The 20,449-nt window shown below is 42.9% G+C and overlaps 1 protein-coding gene across 10 annotated transcripts in view; it reads right to left on the bottom strand.

The window, feature by feature from the left end:
* Positions 1–14,869: 14,869 nt before the first annotated feature.
* Positions 14,870–20,449, bottom strand: part of LOC105492414 (Sin3A associated protein 130) — an 86,927-nt gene continuing 81,347 nt past the window's right edge. For all 10 annotated transcript variants that reach the window (XM_011759467.2, XM_024796207.2, XM_024796206.2 and 7 more), the window contains 3 exons: positions 19,604–19,707; positions 16,070–16,183; positions 14,870–15,811 (listed from right to left, as the gene is read on the bottom strand). In XM_011759467.2, coding sequence (XP_011757769.1) covers positions 15,653–15,811; positions 16,070–16,183; positions 19,604–19,707 — 377 coding nt within the window. In that variant the 3' untranslated portion in view covers positions 14,870–15,652. The remainder of the gene's footprint in view (positions 15,812–16,069; positions 16,184–19,603; positions 19,708–20,449) is intronic.

The following is a 20,449-nucleotide window of genomic DNA, read 5'->3' as shown; positions in this document are numbered from 1 at the left end:
GTATGGCAGTGATTTTTATTGTTCATGATATAAAAGCAATGTGAAGAGGTCCCAGAGAACATCTTCAAGGGACAATTACAGTCCTGGAATGGCAAGTACTTTGCCGCTTCAATCCCGCAGGACTTGAGCTGGAGATGGATGACTTACTTAGTGGGCACAGTGTGTGCTCCTCCAGGGATGGATGCCCTGAGGGCCCTGTCTTCACCACAGCGCAATATACCAGTGTAGCAAAACTGTATTTTTATTCCTTGAATATATACAAAGAAAGAAAAAAAGAAAGTTTTTCTGTAAGAATAATTTAGGCTGGGCGCGGTGGCTCAGGTCTGTAATCCCAGCACTTTGGGAGGCTGAGGCGGGCGGATCACCTGAGGTCAGGAGTTCGAGACCAGCCTGGTCAACATGGTGAAACCCTGTTTCTACTAAAAATACAAAAATCAGCCAGGCGTGGTGGTGATCCCAGCTACTCGGGAGGTTGAGGCAGGAGAATCGCTTGAACCTGGGAGGCGGAGGTTGCAGGGAGCTGAGATCACGCCGCTGCACTCCAGCCTGGGCAACAAGAGCGAGACTCCTTCCCAAAAAAAAAAAAAAGAGAATTTAAACCCGCAATGCATAAAAGCATAACAACTCACCCTCTCTCTATATCATAAAATTCTGAAATTTCCAAAACAAAGGCCAAGTGCACTGGCTCACACCTGCAATCCTAGCACTTTGGGAGTCCAGGACAGGAGTGAGTTCAAGACCAGCTTGAGCAACAGAGCAAGACCCCATTTCTATAAACAAATTAAAAACTTAGCCGGGCATGGTGGCATGTGCTTGTAGAGCAGCTACTCTGGAGGTTCAGTGGCACAATCGCAGCTCACGGCAACCCACCTATTTGCCCGTCTATCTGTGCAATGTGCTATGGCTTCAGCACTAGAAAGATAAGCACGTGCTTGATGATGGCACCTCCTGACACTCCTGGAGTCACTCGGAAACATCATGGGAATAATGTGAATTTACCAGACCCATGGAACCTTTTAAGAGTGGATAATAAAATGCCTTGCAGCCCTCCAAAATAAACAATCTTTTTTTTTTTTTTTTTTGAGAAGGAGTCTCGGTCTGTCGCCCAGGCTGGAGTACAGTGGCCGGATCTCAGCTCACTGCAAGCTCCGCCTCCCGGGTTCACGCCATTCTCCTGCCTCAGCCTCCCGAGTAGCTGGGACTACAGGCGCCGCCACCTCGCCCGGCTAGTTTTTTGTATTTTTTAGTAGAGACGGGGTTTCACCGTGTTAGCCAGGATGGTCTCCATCTCCTGACCTCGTGATCCGCCCGTCTCGGCCTCCCAAAGTGCTGGGATTACAGGTGTGAGCCACCGTGCCCAGCCACAATCTTTTAATAGGAGTAATTAAAATGAAATAGTTGCACACAAAAGAAAAAAGAAACAGAAAATCTCTAAACAGTCATCTGCCACATAATGACGTTTTGGGCGAGTCAGACCTCATAAATGACTGTGGTCCCATAAGCTTTAATAGAGCTGCGAAATTCCTATTGCCTGCTAATATCGTAGCCATTGTTGAGCAAAGCATTACTCACATGTCTGTGGCGATGCTGGTGTAAACAAACCTACTGCATTGTCAATCACATAAAAGCATAGCACATACAATTAAGCACAGTACATAATACTTGATGATAATAACCAACTATGTTATTGGTTTATGTATTTACTATACTATACTTTCAATCATTATTTTAGAGTATACTTGTTGTTTTTTTTTGAAACAGGGTCTCACTGTCACCCAGGCTGGAGTGCAGTGGTGTGATCACAGCTCACTGCAGCCTCAACATCCCAGGCTCAAGCAATACTCCCACCTTAGCCTCCCAAGTAGCTGGGACTACAGGCACGCACCATCATGCCTGGTTAATTTTTTGTATTTTTAGTAGAGATGAGGTTTCGCCATGTTGACCAGGCTGGTCTCGAAATCCTGAACTCAAGGGATCCACCTGCCTTGCCTCCCAAAGTGCTGGGATTATAGTCGTGAGCCACTGTGTCTGGTCAGAAAAAAATTTGTAAGTTAATTTAGTGTAGCCCCAAAGCCCACAGTAGTATATAGTAATGTCCTAGGCCTTCACATTCACTCATCCCTCACTCACCCAAAGCAATTTCTAGTTCTGCATTTTCCATTCGTGGAAAGTGCCCTATATACAAGTACCATTTAAAAATCTTCTACACCATATTTTTACTGTACATTTCCTATGTTTAGATATGCTTAGATACACAAATACTTACCATTATGTTACCACTGCCTACAGTATTCAGTACAGTAACATGCTGTACAGGTTTGTAGCCTAGAAGCAATAGTCTATGCCATACAGCCTAAGTCGGTGTAACTAAAACCTGTGATGTTTGCGCAACAATGAAATTGGCTAATAACACATTTCTCAGAATGTATCCCTGTCATGGAGGGATACATAACTATAGACCTAGAACTATTAAGGAAATTGAATCAATAACAAAAAACCTCTCAACAAATAAACACAACCAAATGGCTTCTCTGATAAATTTTAACAATTCTACAACAATTACTCACAGACACTTCCAACATACTAGGGAAAGGGGAACACTTTCTATATCACCCTGTAAGTCCAGTATTACCCTGATGCTCAAATTAGACAAAAGTACAAGAGAAATATAGACCAATATCCTTTATGAATATACATTAAAAATACTCAATAAAACACTAGTAAACTAAATTCAGTGGCATGTAAAATGGATTATACACCATGACCGAGTAGGATTTATTCTTGGAAAGCAAGGATGGTTCAACATACTAAAATTAATGTAATATATCATATTAATAGAAGGAATAAAACCATATAATGACATTTTAAGCTAGATGATTAAAACAAACAAGTAAAAAAAACAAAAAAAAAACACTATATGATCATCTCAATTGATGCAGAAAAAGGATTTGAAAAAATTTAACCTCCTTTTATTATAAAAATATTCAATGAACCAGGAATAGCAAGAAACTTCCTAAACATGGTAAAGCCCATATGAGAAAAATTTACAACTAACATAATAATCAATGAGTGAAAGACTGAAAGCTTTCCCTCTAAGGTCAGGATCAAAGCAATAGTACCCACTTTCACCTCTTAGAGTCTCACTCTGTCGCTCAGGCTGGAGTGCAGTGGTGCGATCTTTGCTCACTGCAACCTCTGCTTCCTGGGTTCAAGTGATTCTCCTGCCTCAGCCTCCTGAGTAGCTGGGATTACAGGCAAGTGCCACCACACTCGGCTAATTTTTGTATTTTTGTAGAGACAGGGTTTCGCCATGTTGGCAAGGCTGGTCTTGAACTCCTGACTTCAGTGATCCACCCGCCTTGGCCTCCCGGGATTACAGGTGTGAGCTACCACACCCAGCCCACTTTCACCTCTTCTGTTCACTGTAGTGGTGGATGTTCTAAGAATAATAATTAGGCAAGAACAAGAAAATGCATCTAAATTAGAAAACAAATAAAGTTATCACTGTTTGCAGATGACAGAATCTTTTTTTGACGATCTTATCTGTGGAAAAACCTAACAACTCCACAAGAACTATTAGAAATAATTTAAAAATTCAGTAAACCTGCAGGATACAAATTAACTCCCAAAAATCAGTTGTATTTTTATACTTTTGCAATAAATAGTCTGAAAGCAAATTTTATTTATTTTATTTTTGGAGACAGAGTCTTGTTCTGTTGCTCAGGCTGGGTGCGATCTCAGCTCACTGCAACCTCCACCTCCCAGGTTCAAGTGATTCTCCTGCCTCAGCCTCCCAAATAGCTGGGATTACAGGCGTGTACCACAACACCCCCCACCCCCAATTTTTGTATTTTTAGTAGAGATGGGGTTTTGCCATGTTGGCTAGGCTGGTCTCAAACTCCTGACCTCAGGTGATCCACCTGCCTCGGCTTCCCAAAGTGCTGAGATTACAGGTATAAGTCACCACGCCTGGCCCGAAAGCAAATTTTTAAAAACAATTCCATTTATAATAGCTTCAAAAGAATACTTAAGAATGTAAAATGGGCCTGGTGCAGTGGCGCATGCCTGTAATCCCAGCACTTCAGGAGGCTGAGGCAGGTGATCACCTGAGCCCAGGAGTTCGAGACCAGCCTGGGTAACATGGCAAAACCCTGTCTTTACAAAAAAATACAAAAATTAGCCGGGCGTGGTGGCACATGCCTGTCGTCCCAGCTACTTGGGAAGCTGAGTTGGGAGGATCACTTGAGCCCAGGAGGTTAAGACTGCAGTAAGCCAAGATTGTAACACTGCACTCTAGCCTGGGTGATATAGAGTGAGACTCTGTCTTAAATAAATAAATAAATAAATTAATTAATTAATAAAAGAATTTAAAATGGTGCAGCTACTATGAAAAATAGTTTGGTGGCTATCCACAGAATTATCATGATACAGCAATTCCATTCACAGATATAGATCCAAAGGAATTAGCCACTTACACAGATGCTTGTATGCCAGTGTTCACTGCAGTATTACTTAAAACAGCCAAAAGGTAGAAACAACCAAGTATCCATCAACACATAAATGAATTTAAAAAGTGATATATACAGTGATATATACTTACAATGGAAAATTATTCAGATTTAAAAAGGAATGAATGAAGTCCTGATGCGTGCTACAACATGTATGGACCCAATCACGTGCTACGTGAAATAAGCCCAACACAGAGAACATAGATTGTACAATTCCAGTTATACAAGGTATCTAGAACAGGCAAATCTGTAAAAATAAAGTAGATTAGAGATTACCAGGGGCTTACTGGTTACAAAGGAGTAATGAAAAACTTTTAGAATTAGCTAATGGTAATGTTGCATAACATTGTGAGTATAACGATTGCCAGTGAATTGTACACTTAAAATGGCGAATTTTATGTTACATATATTTTAATACAGTTTTAAAAATTAGCAATTGAATGTATCAAAAATCTTTGAACTGTATATTTAAAATGGGTAAATTGTATAACATATGAATTGTATCTCAATAAAGCTGTTTAAATTTTTTTTTTTTTTTTTTTTGAGATGGAGTCTGCACTGTTTCCCTGGCTGGAGTGCGGTGGCATGACCTCGGCTCACTGCAACCTCCACCTCCCAGGTTCAAGTGATTCTCCTTGCCTCAGCCTCCAAAGTACCTGGGATTACAGGCACCCGCCACGACGCCTGGCTAATTTTTTTGTATTTTTAGTAGAGAACGGGGTTTCACTCTGTTGGCCAGGCTGGTCTCGAACTCCTGACCTCGTGATCCACCTGCCTCAGCCTCCCAAAGTGCTGGGATTACAGCTGTGAGCCACTGCGCCTGGCCAAAAATGTAAAAAATAAAAAAATCAATTGTATTTCTATTATATACTCACTGGTATTGTAGTACCAGTGAGTACACCAAATATGAAATTAAGAAAACAATTCCGGCCAGGCACAGTGGCTCACGCCTATAATCTGAGCACTTTGGGAGGCTGAGGCGGGCGGATCATCAGGAGTTCAAGACCAGCCTGACCAACATGGTGAAACCCCATCTCTACTAAAAATACAAAAATTAGCTGAGCATGGTGGTGTGTGCCTGTAGTCCCAGATGCTTGGGAGGTTGAGGCAGGAGAATCACTTGAACCTGGGAGGCGGAGGTTGCAATGAGCCAAGATCGCGCCGCTGCACTCCAGCCTGGGCAAGTGAGTGAGACTCCATCTCAAAAAAAAAAAAAAAAAAAAAAAATTCAATTTATAATAGCATCAAAAACAATAAAGTCCTTAGAAACAGGTTTAGCAAATGAAGTGAAGAACTTATACTCTGAATACGTCAAATGAAAGAAATTAAAGTAATACTAAATAAATGGAAGGACATCCCATGTTTATGAATCAGAAGTCTTAATACTAAAATGGCAGAATTTCCCAAACTGCTCAATAGATTCAACATAAACCATATCAAAATCTCAGATGACTTATTTGCAGAAGTTGACAGGCTGATCCTAAATTCATGTGGAAATTTAATGAATGCAGAACAGCCAAGTCAATTTTCAGAAAGACTAACAAAATGGAGAACTCACACTTCCCAATTTCAAAACTTTCTACAATGTTACAATAAGTGAAACAGTGGGGTGGTGGCTGTCACATACATAGAGCAATGGAACAGAATTGAGAGTCTATAAATAAATCTTTACACATACAACTTATTGATCTTTGAAAAACTGCCAAGACAATTCAATGGAAAAAGAATGGTTTTTCAACAGATGGTACTGGGACAACTGGTTAGCCACATATAATATTAAGAAAACCAAGTGGAATCCCTTTATATCACATAACATGCCAAAATTAACTCACAATAAACACCAAAATGAGGGTAATAGTTACAGGGTGGAGGATTTGTTCTGGGGGCAACAAAAACGTTCTCAAACTGATTATCATGATGGATGCCCAACTCTGTGACTATGGGACTACGGTAAAAGCCATTGAATTATATACTTCAAGTAGGTGAACTGTACGGTATGTAAATTGTAATATCTCAATAAATCATTTTAAACAATGAAACGACAAAGGGTTATCATTAATGATTCCATGGATGTGACCAGGATGATAAAGGAATTCTATGAACAACTCTATGCCCACAAATCTCATAATTCAGATGAAACGACCCAACTCCTTCAAAGACAGAAACGAGTGAAACATAAGGAGAAACAGACAATCCGACTAGGCCTATATCTATTTTAAATTGAATCAACAATTAATAATCTTCCAAAAAAGAAAATGACAGGTCTAAATGTTTTCACTGCTGAATTTTGCCAGACATTTCAGGAAGAAATACTGATTGTCTACGATCTCCTTCTCAGAAATAGAAGCAGAAGGAACACTTCCTCACTCATTGTATGAGACTAATGTTACTCTGATGCCAAAACCATGCAAAGATAGAGCAAAAAATAAAACCACAAACCACTGACTCTTATGAACATAGATACAATAAAATATTGGCAAGCTGAATCTAACGATGTATAAAAAGAACTGCACATCACAACCCAGTGGGATTCATTCCAGGTATGCTGGTTGGACTGGCTGTATCAGCAATAAAAATTCAGTTAATGTAATCTACTGTGTCAACGGTCTAAAAGGAAAATTCATATGATCATATCAGTTGATGTAAAAAAGCATTTGCCAAAATCTACCATCTATTCAATGGTTGAAAACTCTTAGCAAAGGAGGAATAGAAGGGAGCTTCCTCAACTTGATAAAATAAATCTACAAAAAACCCTACAGTTAACATCATAGTTAATAGTGAGAAACTGGACACCTTACCCTTAGGATTGGGAGGAAGGCAAGAATTTCCCCTCTCTCCAATCCTATTCAACATCTTTCTGGAAGTCCTAGCTAATGTATTGTCAGGAAAAGGAAATACAAGTTATACAGATAGGGAAAAAAGAACTAAAACTATGTGTTCACAGATGGAATGACTGATTCTGTAGCAAATCTCTAAGAATTGACAATAAAGGCCACCAAAACAAAACAAAACACCACACTTCTGCAAATATTGCAATATGCAGCACCCAAGGTTAATAACATAGAAATGTCAATTGCTGCCAGGCACGGTGGCTCACGCCTGTAATCCCAGCACTTTGGGAGGCTGAGGCGGATGGATCATGAGAGGTCAGGATTTCGAGACCAGCCTGGCCAACAAAGGGAAACCCTGTCTCTACTACAAATACAAAAATTAGCTGGGTGTGGTGGCGTGCACCTGTAGTCCCAGCTACTCAGGAGGCTGAGGCAGGAGAATCGCTTGAACCCAGGAGGCAGAGGTTGCGGTGAGCTGAGATTGCCCCACTGCACTCCAGCCTGGGCAACAAGAACAAAACTCCGTCTCAGAACAAACAAAAAAAAACAACAAAAAAGAAATATCAATTGTTTTTTCTATATACCACCAGTGAACAACTGGAATTTGAAACTAAAAACCTAGTGCCCTTTACAATAGCACCAAAAAAATCAAACACTTACCAATCTTAGTGAAATATGTATAGGATGTATACGAGGAAAACTGTGAAAACTCTAGTGAAACAAATCAAAGATATAGATAAACAAAGGGATAGTTCATATTTGTGAATTAGAACACACACACTGTTATCAATTATTTGCAACTTGATCTACAAAGTCTACATAATGCTAATCAAAGTCTCAGCAAACTATTTTGTAGATGTCAACAGAGTCTATAATTTATAGGAAAAGACAAAAGACCGGAATAGCCAACACAAGAATGAAGAACAAAGATGAAGAGCTGACACTGCCCAACTTTAGGACTTACTATAAAACTACACTGATGTGCTATTCATCAAGGAAGTGGATCCACGGAACAGAAGAGAAGGCCCCACACATAAGTCAGTTGATCTCTGACAAGAGAGCAAAGGCTTATTAGCAAAGGCTTCAAAGAGAAATCTTACTAGGATTTCAGTGGAGCAAGGAGAGGCTTTTCAACAACTGGTGCTGGAACACAACTGGATGCTCATACGACAAAACAAAACACAAAAGCCCTGGTTGATGCCTGTAATCCCGACACTTCGGGAGGTAGAGGAGGGTGGATCGTTTGAGCTCAGGAGTTTGGGACCAGCCTGGACAACATGGTGAAATGCTATCGCCATAAAAAATACAAAAATTAGCTGGACGTGGTGGCATGCGCCTGTAGTCTCAGACACTTCAGAGGCTGAGGTGGGAGGATTGCTTAGGTTCTGAAGATTGAGGCTGCCGTGAGCCGTGATCATGCCACAGCACTCCAGCCTGGATGAGAAAGCGAGACCCCGTCTCAGAACAAAAACAAAAACAAAAAATCCTTGACAGACCTTACATCTTTCATAAAAATCAACTCAAAATGGGTCATAAACCTAAATACAAAACATGAAACTATAAAATTCATAGAAAACAGGAGAAAATCTAGGTGCCTTAGGTTTAGCAATATCTTTAAATGTCCAAAGCACAATTCATGAAAGAAAAAATTAAAAAGTTGTTACTTTATTAAAATTAAAAACTTCTGGCTGGGCGCGGTGGCTCACGCCTGTAATCCCAGCACTTTGGGAGGCCGAGACTGGTGGATCACGAGGTCAGGAGATCGAGACCATCCTGGCTAACACGGTGAAACCCTGTCTCTACTAAAAATACAAAAAATTAGCCGGGCGTCGTGGCGGCGCCTGTAGTCCCAGCTACTCAGGAGGCTGAGGCAGGAGAATGGCGTGAACCTGGGAGGCGGAGCTTGCAGTGAGCTGAGATAGCGCCACTGCACTCCAGCCTGGGTGACAGAGCGAGACTCCGTCTCAAAACAAAACAAAACAAAACAAAACAAAACTTCTGCTCTTCGAAAGGTACTACTGGCCAGGCACAGTGCTGTAATCCCAGCACTTTGGGAGGCTGACATGCTGAGGTAGGAGATTCCTTGAGAACCCCTGAGTTTGAGACCAGCTTGGGCAACATAGTGAGACTCCATCTCTACAAAAAATACAAAAATGAGCTGGGTGTGGTGGCGCATGCCTGAAGCCTCAGCTACTCGGGAGACTGAGGTGGGAGCTTTGCTTGAGCCCGGGAGGTCAAGGTTACAGTGATCTGTGATCATGCCACCGTACTCCAGTCTGGGCAACAGAACAAGACCCTGTCTCAATTTAAAATAATAATAATAATAATAAAGGCAAAGATGCGAATAGTTATTTCACCTGAGAGGATACTAAAGAAGGCAAATGAACACATGAAAATGCTCAATATCATCTATCACCAGGGAACTGCAAATGAAAATGAAATACCACCACACACCTACTAGAAAGACTAAAATCCAAAAAGCACTGACAACACCAAATACAGGAACTCTCCTTCATTGCTGGTTGTAAAATGATACACCCCATTAGAGGGCAGTTTTGCAGTTCCTTACAAAACTAAACATAGTTTTCCACCTAACAACCCAGCAATCACACGCCTAGATTTTCACCCAACCGATCTGAAAAGTGATTTACACAAAAAGACCTGCACACAAATGTTTGTAGCAGCTTTATTCATAATAGCCAAGAATGGAAAGCAAACCAATGGGTCCTTCAATAGGGCAGTGGACGAACTGCTGCATACTCACACAGAATACCACTCAGCAAGGGAAACAACGTACTGATATTCCTGACAAATGGATGAAGCTCAAATTATGTTGAGCAAAAGAAGCCAGACACAAGTAAGTATGTACTGCATGAATCTATATGAAGTTAACGAACCAAATGAATCTGTGTTAACAGGTGGTAGATCAGTGTTTACGTTTTTTTGTGGGGGGGCGGGGTGAGGCAGAGGGGTACGTCATGACTACAGAGAGCTGCTCCTTTGAGGTTATAGAAATGTCATGTATCTTTATTTGGGTGTTGGCTTGGGTGTATATATTTGTCAAAACACAAGATTTTGACAAATCTTATTAAGAGTTGGACATTCTACTCTGTATTTGTACAATAAAAATGATTATTTGGAAAAAAAAAGTTACTGGGGCAGTGGAGGGCTGTAATTGGATGTGGCAGTGGCGAAGCTTCTGGAGATGAATGACAAGTTTCTATTTCTTACCATGGGGGTGATCTGAAAGTTGTTCTTAAGTAAGAATTTATGAATCTATACATTTGTTTCATGTACTAGGCTTTCGGATGTGTGGCATTTTATAATGTAAAAAAAAAAAAATTTTTTTAAGGAGTCCATTTCATCATTGGTTGGGTTGGACTACATAATCTGTAAATAAATATTCAACCCTATAATTGTATGACTCTGTATTATTACTGACAAAATCAGTAGGCCAAGTGCAGTGGCTCACGCCTGTAACCCCAGCACTTTGGGAGGCTGAGGCAGGAGGACTGCTTGAGGTCAGGAGTTTGAGACTGGCCTGGGCAACATAGTGAGATCCCTCCTCTACAAAAAATTAAAAAACTAGCTAGGCACGGCGGTGTGCGCCTGTAGTTCCAGCTACTCAGGAAACTAAGGCAGGAAGATTGCTCGTACCTGGGAGGTTGAGGCTGTGGTGAGCTGTGTTCGTCTCACTGTATTCCAGCCTGAATGACACCAAGACTATCTCAAAAAAACAAAACAAAACAACACTCGTTATGAAGACATAAAAATATTACAAGACATTTTCTTTCTAAATGTTTTTTGTAGAAGTGGGGTCCCACTATGTTGCCTAGGTTGATCTCGAACCCCTGGGCTCTCAAGAGATCTTCCTGCTTCAGCCTTCCAAAGTGTTGAGATTATAGGCGTGGGCCACGATTCCTCTTTAATAAAACTTTGGGAGGCTGAGGCAGGAGGACTGCTTGAGGTACTTTTGTTTGTTTTTAGACAGGGTCTCACTCTGTCACCCAGGCTGGAGTGCAGTGGTGTGATCTCAGCTCACTGCAGCCTCTACCTACCAGGTTCAAGTGATTCTCCTGCCTCAGCCTCCTGAGCAGCTGGGACTACAGGCGTGTGCCACCAAGCCCTGCTAATTTTTATTTTTTTAGTGGAGACAGGGTTTCACCACATTGGCCAGGTTGGTCTCGAACTCCTGAGCTCAAGTGTTCCGCCTGCCTTGGCCTCCCAAAATGCTGGGACTACAGGTGTGAGCCACTGCGCCCGGCCAATAAAACTATATTCAAAAACCATTGTTTGTCGGCAAGAATCATCCCCTCTGCCTCTCCTAACTGCTGACTGCATTGTCCTCAGAAGGGGAAGACATCCTGAAAACACTATTTTCTTTTTTTTGTTGTTTTTTTTTGTTTTTTTGTTTGTTTGTTTGTTTTTAAATTTATTTATTATTATTATACTTTAAGTTCTAGGGTACATGTGCATAACGTGCAGGTTTGTTACATATGTATACTTGTGCCATGTTGCTGTGCTGCACCCATCAACTCGTCAGCACCCATCAACTCGTCATTTACATCAGGTATAACTCCCAATGCAATCCCTCCCCCTCCCCCCTCCCCATGATAGGCCCTGGTGTGTGATGTTCCCCTTCCCGAGTCCAAGTGATCTCATTGTTCAGTTCCCACCTATGAGTGAGAACATGCGGTGATTGGTTTTCTGTTCTTGTGATAGTTTGCTAAGAATGATGATTTCCAGCTGCATCCATGTCCCTACAAAGGACACAAACTCATCCTTTTTTATGACTGCATAGTATTCCATGGTGTATATGTGCCACATTTTCTTAATCCAATCTGTCACTGATGGACATTTGGGTTGATTCCAAGTCTTTGCTATTGTGAATAGTGCCGCAATAAACATACGTGTGCATGTGTCTTTATAGCAGCATAATTTATAATCCTTCAGCAAAGTCTCAGGATACAAAATTAATGTGCAAAAATCACAAGCATTCTTATACACCAGTAACAGACAAACACAGAGCCAAATCAGGAATGAACTTCCATTCACAATTGCTTCAAAGAGAATAAAATACCTAGGAATCCAACTTACAAGGGATGTAAAGGACCTCTTCAAGGAGAACTACAAACCACTGCTCAGTGAAATAAAAGAGGACACAAACAAATGGAAGAACATACCATGCTCATGGATAGGAAGAATCAATATCGTGAAAATGGCCATACTGCCCAAGGTAATTTATAGATTCAATGCCATCCCCATTAAGCTACCAATGAGTTTCTTCACAGAATTGGAAAAAACTGCTTTAAAGTTCATATGGAACCAAAAAAGAGCCCGCATCTCCAAGACAATCCTAAGTCAAAAGAACAAAGCTGGAGGCATCACGCTACCTGACTTCAAACTATACTACAAGGCTACAGTAACCAAAACAGCATGGTACTGGTACCAAAACAGAGATATAGACCAATGGAACAGAACAGAGTCCTCAGAAATAATACCACACATCTACAGCCATCTGATCTTTGACAAACCTGAGAGAAACAAGAAATGGGGAAAGGATTCCCTATTTAATAAATGGTGCTGGGAAAAGTGGCTAGCCATAAGTAGAAAGCTGAAACTGGATCCTTTCCTTACTCCTTATACGAAAATTAATTCAAGATGGATAAGAGACTTAAATGTTAGACCTAATACCATAAAAATCCTAGAGGAAAACCTAGGTAGTACCATTCAGGACATAGGCATGGGCAAAGACTTCATGTCTAAAACACCAAAAGCAACGGCAGCAAAAGCCAAAATTCACAAATGGGATCTAATTAAACTAAAGAGCTTCTGCACAGCAAAAGAAACTACCATCAGAGTGAACAGGCAACCTACAGAATGGGAGAAAATGTTTGCAATCTACTCATCTGACAAAGGGCTAATATCCAGAACCTACAAAGAACTCAAACAAATTTACAAGAAAAAAACAAACAACCCCATCAAAAAGTGGGCAAAGGATATGAACAGACATTTCTCAAAAGAAGACATTCATACAGCCAACAGACCCATGAAAAAATGCTCATCATCACTGGCCATCAGAGAAATGCAAATCAAAACCACAATGAGATACCATCTCACACCAGTTAGAATGGCGATCATTAAAAAGTCAGGAAACAACAGGTGCTGGAGAGGATGTGGAGAAATAGGAACACTTTTACACTGTTGGTGGGATTGTAAACTAGTTCAACCATTATGGAAAACAGTATGGCGATTCCTCAAGGATCTAGAACTAGATGTACCATATGACCCAGCCATCCCATTACTGGGTATATACCCAAAGGAAAACACTATTTTCTAATCTGCACTGACTTCAAGGCTTGTACTGACAAGCTTTCCGCAAAAAAGTAATCTCTAGCCTAAGCAACACATGACATCCCACCTCTTACAAAGAAAAAAAAAAAAATTAGCTGGGTATGGTGGCAAGCACTGGTAGTCCCAGATACTCAAGAGACTGAGGCAGAAAAATCGCCTGAGCCCAGGAGTTGGAGGTTGCAGTGAACTATGATTGAGCCACTGCACTCAGCCTGGGTGACAGAGTGAGATCCTGTCTCGAAAAAAAAAAAAAAAAAAAAAGCCATAGAGAACATGTCTATAATATAGGCTCCCACACACCTGAATCCCGTCCTGCTCTAGCCAAAGACCCCATGTGACCACTGAGGCAACGTGTACACTGATGAGAAACTCCAGCAAAGGAGCACTGTTCTAGGAGTTACACTAGACTGGCGCCGAGTAAAACCTTTTCAAGTTTTCTCCATATCCTCATGAAATACTCTAGTCCGGCAGCCTCGACTGCGCCCAGGATGTCTTTAGTCTAGGCTCTGCAGGCCTGGGTGGTCTCCCCAATCCCACAGATGACAGCTTACCATTCTACTATGAGGAAGGCTGTCTCAGGCGAGCCAGGGCCTTGGTCCCAAAGGCATGGGCAGAAATGGAACACTGCCCGTCTCAAATCTGTTCAGGTCAGAGCGAAGGGAAGTGCTCCAGCCCCAACCTGGTAGCTGAAAGCAGGTGTCCTAAGGAAGGAGGGTGGTCAGGTCTTGTCTGCAGAGCGCAAGCCTCTGAGAAAAATCTTTCCTGCTCTGTCGCATGGAGGCCAGACAGAGGTGGTTGGTCTTGTGCCCACAGGAAGCGGATCTGAGTGACCTTTCCACTCAGGTTAGTTCACAGGAAGAGGAACCTGTGGAGAGGATCCACCCACCCGAAAGCTCCGCCCCCAGTACTGCAGCCTTAACAGTCCTAGAATTGGATCAATTTATATCCGCACTGGGCCACAATACAGGCTCATATTTAAGGGAGCCAAGATCCAACAGATTTCACCACTGTAGCATATTCAAACTACCCAGATAAGTGAAACTCTATGCAAACAGCATAACTTCAACAAACAAAGTAGGCTCCCAACAACGTGTGAAAAACCGAAGCAGGGTAAACATTTCAGCGAAAGTCAGTGTGGCGCTGATTCACTTGACAGAAAGATGCAAACTGCGCATGTACAAAAACCTCTTTGAGTCCTTTATTAACGTCTGGAGATGTGTGGTACATACGATTAACAGCATCACACCAGCTACAGAAGTACAGAGAACCAAGAGAATGTACTTCAGAACAAGGATCTGAGAGCACCTTACGGTGTTGCCTGCTCTGAACCTCCACAAAAACCCAATTCTGACACACGCAAGACAGACGACATAACAATTTCACTTGGGAATGGTTCTTTTAAAAAAATGACAAGAACTAATAGTTCAAACCCTTTAGAGTGTGAGATGCGGCAGCTCGCTTGGTGCCGTGGCACTGCTGTAAAAGGCCAACGTGGGCATTTGAAGGTCAGGCAGAAGAACCGAATGGGGTGGGTGGAAGAGGTTTTATTTTCAGTGTAGAGAGATAACAGATGGTCCGAGTGGATACTTTCAGTCCAGGCTCAGTATGGGGCCTGCAGGAATCCACTAGATAAATACAGTCTATAAACCGGAAGGCTGAACAACCCCAGCCAGCCATCCTTGTCATTGCTTCCAACTGGTGGACACTGACGCATCCGGAGTCACTTATGACACAGAGCAGGTTTAACAGGGGTGCCCCGAACGCAAGGCGGCGGCTCACTGTGTCCAGTCAGCTCTGATCCTTTCATGCCACTGGATGTCACGGGGCCCTTGCTTTCACATGTGAACTAAGGAACACTTCCTTTATTTCAAAGTTCCACTTTGGAAAAACCAAAACCCTCCCCCCACCCCCACCATCATTCTTCATCAATTTGCTTCCAAACTCCTGATTCTTCTGGGTCTAGACTTTTTCCTTTCGCTTCAATTTGGACACTTTTTTGACAGTCCCGTTCTTGTTCAGAAGCTTCAGGACGCGGTCTTTATGATCTAAAACCTTAAGCATGGAGTCTCTGGCTTCACTGATTTGATCCATCACGAGTTTGCACCTCTGCATATTCCCCTGAAACAGAAGACACCACATCATCAATCAGTGATCGTGAGGGCAGTGCGGCTTTTTAAAAACCTGCTTGCCTTCGGGCAGAGGCCGCGTCGAGGCTTCCACATAGAGAGAACGTCGTCTCGTTTCTCAGCAGTGCAGGCTGAAGCACATGTTTTTAACTGAAGATATGAGGGATACGGGGGGCAACAGGAGAAGCAGGGCTTTACAGAAAGCAACTTCATAAAGTGGATGATCGGAAGGGAAGGGGCTCACTCAAACCTGTATCAGTTCATTTATTCGGTGGAGATCATCATCGGTTGCTGCTTTTTTCTTTGGGATAATCCCTTCCTGCAGGTTGGTAAGTCTTTCATAGACATCATGTTCTAGATTCGTCTGCAACACACAAAAGGGAGAATATCATGACCTCGGAAATATTTTCCAATGTCAACCCCAGGCAAATGAACCCACCTTGAATCACCTTTGTAAACTGTCTAAGAGTTGTTTGGGTGACAATGTCCTTTCTCCTAAGGACTAAGATACTAAGGTTTAAAAACAGTAAAGGGGCTGGGCGTGGTGGCTCACGCCTATAATCCCAGCACTTTGGGAGGTTGAGGCGGGTGGATCACCTGAGGTCCGGAGTTCGAGACCAGCCTGACCAATGTGGTGAAACCCCATCTCTATTAAAAATACAAAATTAGCCGGGCGTGGTGGTGCGTGCCTGTAATCCCAGTTACTCGGGAGGCTGAGGCAGAAGAATCGCTTGAACCCGGGAGGCAGAGGTTGCAGTGAGCTGAGATCGCACCATTGCACTCCAGCCTGGGCAACAAGAGTGAAATTCCATCTAAAAAACAAATAAATACAATACAATAAAATAAAGGCAGTAAAGGAAACGGATCAACAAAGATTGACATTATAATTTGCCATAGTTCAGAGCCTATCTTCAAGGATAACTTTTGAATACTGCCTTGAATCCACAATTCTTCTGAAACACAAGTCTCCAAGTTTCACAGAAGTGATTTCTGCTAAGTCAGAAGTAGCCAAGGTACTACATTTTTTAGATACTGACAACAGACAATGTTCTTCAGGTCACTGCTACTGAAAAGAAGGAAAAACTTTATGAGGTTGTTGTCTCCTCTTCACCCAGCTGGTGAAGGAGGGATTCTTGCCCTAGCGTTATAGAAATGGCCAAACATATAAGATCCAACATTGGACAGATAAGATTAACAGCAGTTTATGAATCACAAATACAGTCATGCTCTGCTTTATGACAGGGCTATGTTCTGAGAAATGTCTTTAGGCAACTTTGCTGTTGTGTGAACATCACAGAATGCACTTACACAAACCTAGATGTTATGGACTACCACATACTTAGACTACATGATAGAGCCTACTGCTCCTGGACTACAAACATGTATACCGTGTCACTGCAAGGAATAGTGCAGGAAACGGAAACACAGTGTTAACTGTTTGTGTGTCCACACATATCTACACATAGAAAAGGTATGGTAAAAATATGGCATGACAGATTAAAAACGGTAAAGAGCACTCACATGAATGCAGTCTATCAGGACGGCGAAGTTGCTCTGGGTGAGTCGGGGGTGAGCAGTGAGTGAACGTGAAGCTCTAGGACGGTGAGGTTGCTCTGGGTGAGTCGGGGGTGAGCAGTGAGTGAACGTGAAGCTCTAGGACGGTGAGGTTGCTCTGGGTGAGTCGGGGGTGAGCAGTGAGTGAACGTGAAGCTCTAGGACGGTGAGGTTGCTCTGGGTGAGTCAGGGGGTGAGCAGTGAGTGAACGTGAAGCTCTAGGACGGTGAAGTTGCTCTGGGTGAGTCGGGGGTGAGCAGTGAGTGAACGTGAAGCTCTAGGACGGTGAGGTTGCTCTGGGTGAGTCGGGGGTGAGCAGTGAGTGAACGTGAAGCTCTAGGACGGTGAGGTTGCTCTGGGTGAGTCGGGGGTGAGCAGTGAGTGAACGTGAAGCTCTAGGACGGTGAGGTTGCTCTGGGTGAGTCGGGGGTGAGCAGTGAGTGAACGTGAAGCTCTAGGACGGTGAGGTTGCTCTGGGTGAGTCGGGGGTGAGCAGTGAGTGAACGTGAAGCTCTAGGACGGTGAGGTTGCTCTGGGTGAGTCGGGGGTGAGCAGTGAGTGAACGTGAAGCTCTAAGACATCACTGTATACTGCTGTGGGCTTTACAAGCACTGTGCCCTGAGGCTGCACTAAATCTATTAAAAATACTCTTCTTTCTTCAATAACAAATTAACCTTAGCATACTCTTTTTACTTTACAAACTTCTAAACTGTTTCAAACTTTTTGACTCTTTTGCAATAAAACTTAGCTTAAAATACATGTTGTGGGACAAATGTGGACACTGTTGGGCAGTTACAAAAAATTATTTTCTTTATATCTTTATTCTATAAACTTTGTTTTCTTCCTTTTTTTGGAGATAGTGTCTTACTCTGTTGTCCAGGATGGAGTGCAGTGGGCAGCCTTGGTCTTCCGGGCTCAAGAGATCCTCCTACCTCAGCCTCCCAGGTAGCTGGGACTAGAGGTGTGCACCACTACACCCAGCTAATTACAACACTCTTGTTTTGTAGAGACAGGGTCCCACTATGTTGCCCGGCGGGCCTCAAACTCCTGGGCCCAAGCAATCCTCTTGCCCCAGCCTCCCAAAGTGCTGGGATCACAGGCCTGAGCCACTGACCTTGGCCCCTTATTTTGGATTAAAAACTTTTTTAACTTGTTTGTTAAAAATTAAAGACACAGGACAGAGTGGGCAACACAAGGAGACCCCTTCTCTACAATTTTATTTTTCCCCCAAGACGCAGTTTCGCTCTTTTGCCCAGGCTTGAGTGCAGTGGCACAATCTCAGCTCGCTGCAACCTCCGCCTTCTGGTTTCAAGCGATTCTCCTGCCTCAGTCTCCCAAGTAGCTGACGCCTGCCACCATGCCTAGCTTATTTTTGTACTTTTAGTAGAGACGGGGGTTTCACCATGTTAGCCATGGTCTCAAACTCCTGACCTCGTGATCTGCCCACCTCGGCCTCCCAAAGTGCTGGGATTACAGGTTTGAGCCACTACATCTGGCCTCTACAAAAAATGTTTAAAAATCAGCCAGGTGCAGTGACTCACATGTAGTCCCAGCTGTTTGTGGGGGCTGAGGTGAGAGGATTACTTAAGCCCAGCAGGCTGATCATGGCTGTAGTAAGCCATGATCGTGCCACTGCACTCCAACCTGGGCAACAGAGCAAGACCCCGTCTCAAAGAAAAAACAAAAAAACAAAAACAAAAACAAAAAAGAACAAGGAGAGAGGGAGAGGTATGACCCGGTCTCTGAATGACGATGTGTTGACTGGCTTATCTGAATAATATTCGAATATTGGAAGCTGGCAGGGAACTGGAGCCTACTACTCAGCAAGGAGCAGGAGTTGTGTGCCTGGTCCCTGTGGTATGAAGGGCTGTTTGGCTAGGAGACTTCATCTGAGGGAGCAGAGTTGGGAGGAGGGACTCTCAGTTAGGCCATTTGAGGCTCCCCCTATTTCAGATGTCACAACATGACATAACACTGAATCTTAAATTTAGGTCTTACACCACAGTTGTTCCATATATTTTGGATCTGGGTACCAGAACTCAAATATATTTCAGTTTTAATCACATGTAACTGACACAGTGATATTACATAGCACACATAAAAATGCTACCATAACCCATGTTAGCTGGGAATGCTTCACAGTTACTTATAAAAAGTTCTATGAACTCAGCAATCTCCAGTGTCTTCTCCTTTCTTCAGCATGATGAACAACTGCTAGAACTCCACCTACCAGCTGTAGTAACTGGGCGGCACAGAGGTGAACTTTCCAGCCTTGAGCACGACAGGATACTCCTTTCTGATTAGCTATTTCCTGCAGCATAGCTTTCTTCTCCTCTGGAACCATAAAAAACAAAAATATGTGTATTTCAGTGTTTAAAAAGGTAAATGATTCGTGTTTAAGCAGTGTAAATGCCATTATTTTAATAAGAATTTTGTTATGTTTTTGAGACAGTGTCTGGCTGGAGTGCAGTGGTACAATCTCGGCTCACCGCAACCTTCGCCTCCTAGGCTCAAACAATTCTCCCATTTCAGCCTCCCAAGTAGCTGGGACTACAGGTGTGCGCCACCATGCTGGGCTCACTTTTGTGTTTTTTGTAGGGATGGGGTCTTGCTATGTTGACCAGGCTGGTCTTGAACTCCTGGGCTCAAGCAATTTGCCTGCCTTGGCCTCCCAAAGTTTTGGGATTACAGGCATGAACTGCCGTACCGGGCCATAAGAACTTCTTTCTTTGAGGTAATGGTTTCATCTAGGAGAGGTAAACCAAGAGGACTCCAGGCTGCTTACTCCCCTCCTTCCCCCTCCACTAAGTGCTACCTCCTAAAGCAGGGCTGTCACTCAGAGAGAAGCTTGCCACATGTCAAGCCGGGGCCTCCCCCATCTCCAAGGCCCTGGCTCAAACATTTGGCCGGAAGACGTGGGCTGTAAAACAGATGCCTTCTAACTTCTTCCTGAAGGAAGTGAGTCCATTTGCAAGAGTGTGAAGAAGTTCAAACCTAAAGGTGCTCCTGAGAGCAGTGGAGGCTGTGGTGAAGGGAACTGCGGGAGATTTGTGGAACTAATGAAGATGTAGCCTAG

This window comes from Macaca nemestrina, chromosome 11 (assembly GCF_043159975.1).
Source record: "Macaca nemestrina isolate mMacNem1 chromosome 11, mMacNem.hap1, whole genome shotgun sequence".
Lineage (NCBI taxonomy): Eukaryota > Metazoa > Chordata > Mammalia > Primates > Cercopithecidae > Macaca > Macaca nemestrina.
Note: the sequence above shows the minus strand (reverse complement) of the source record. Positions and strands in the feature narration are given on the sequence as shown.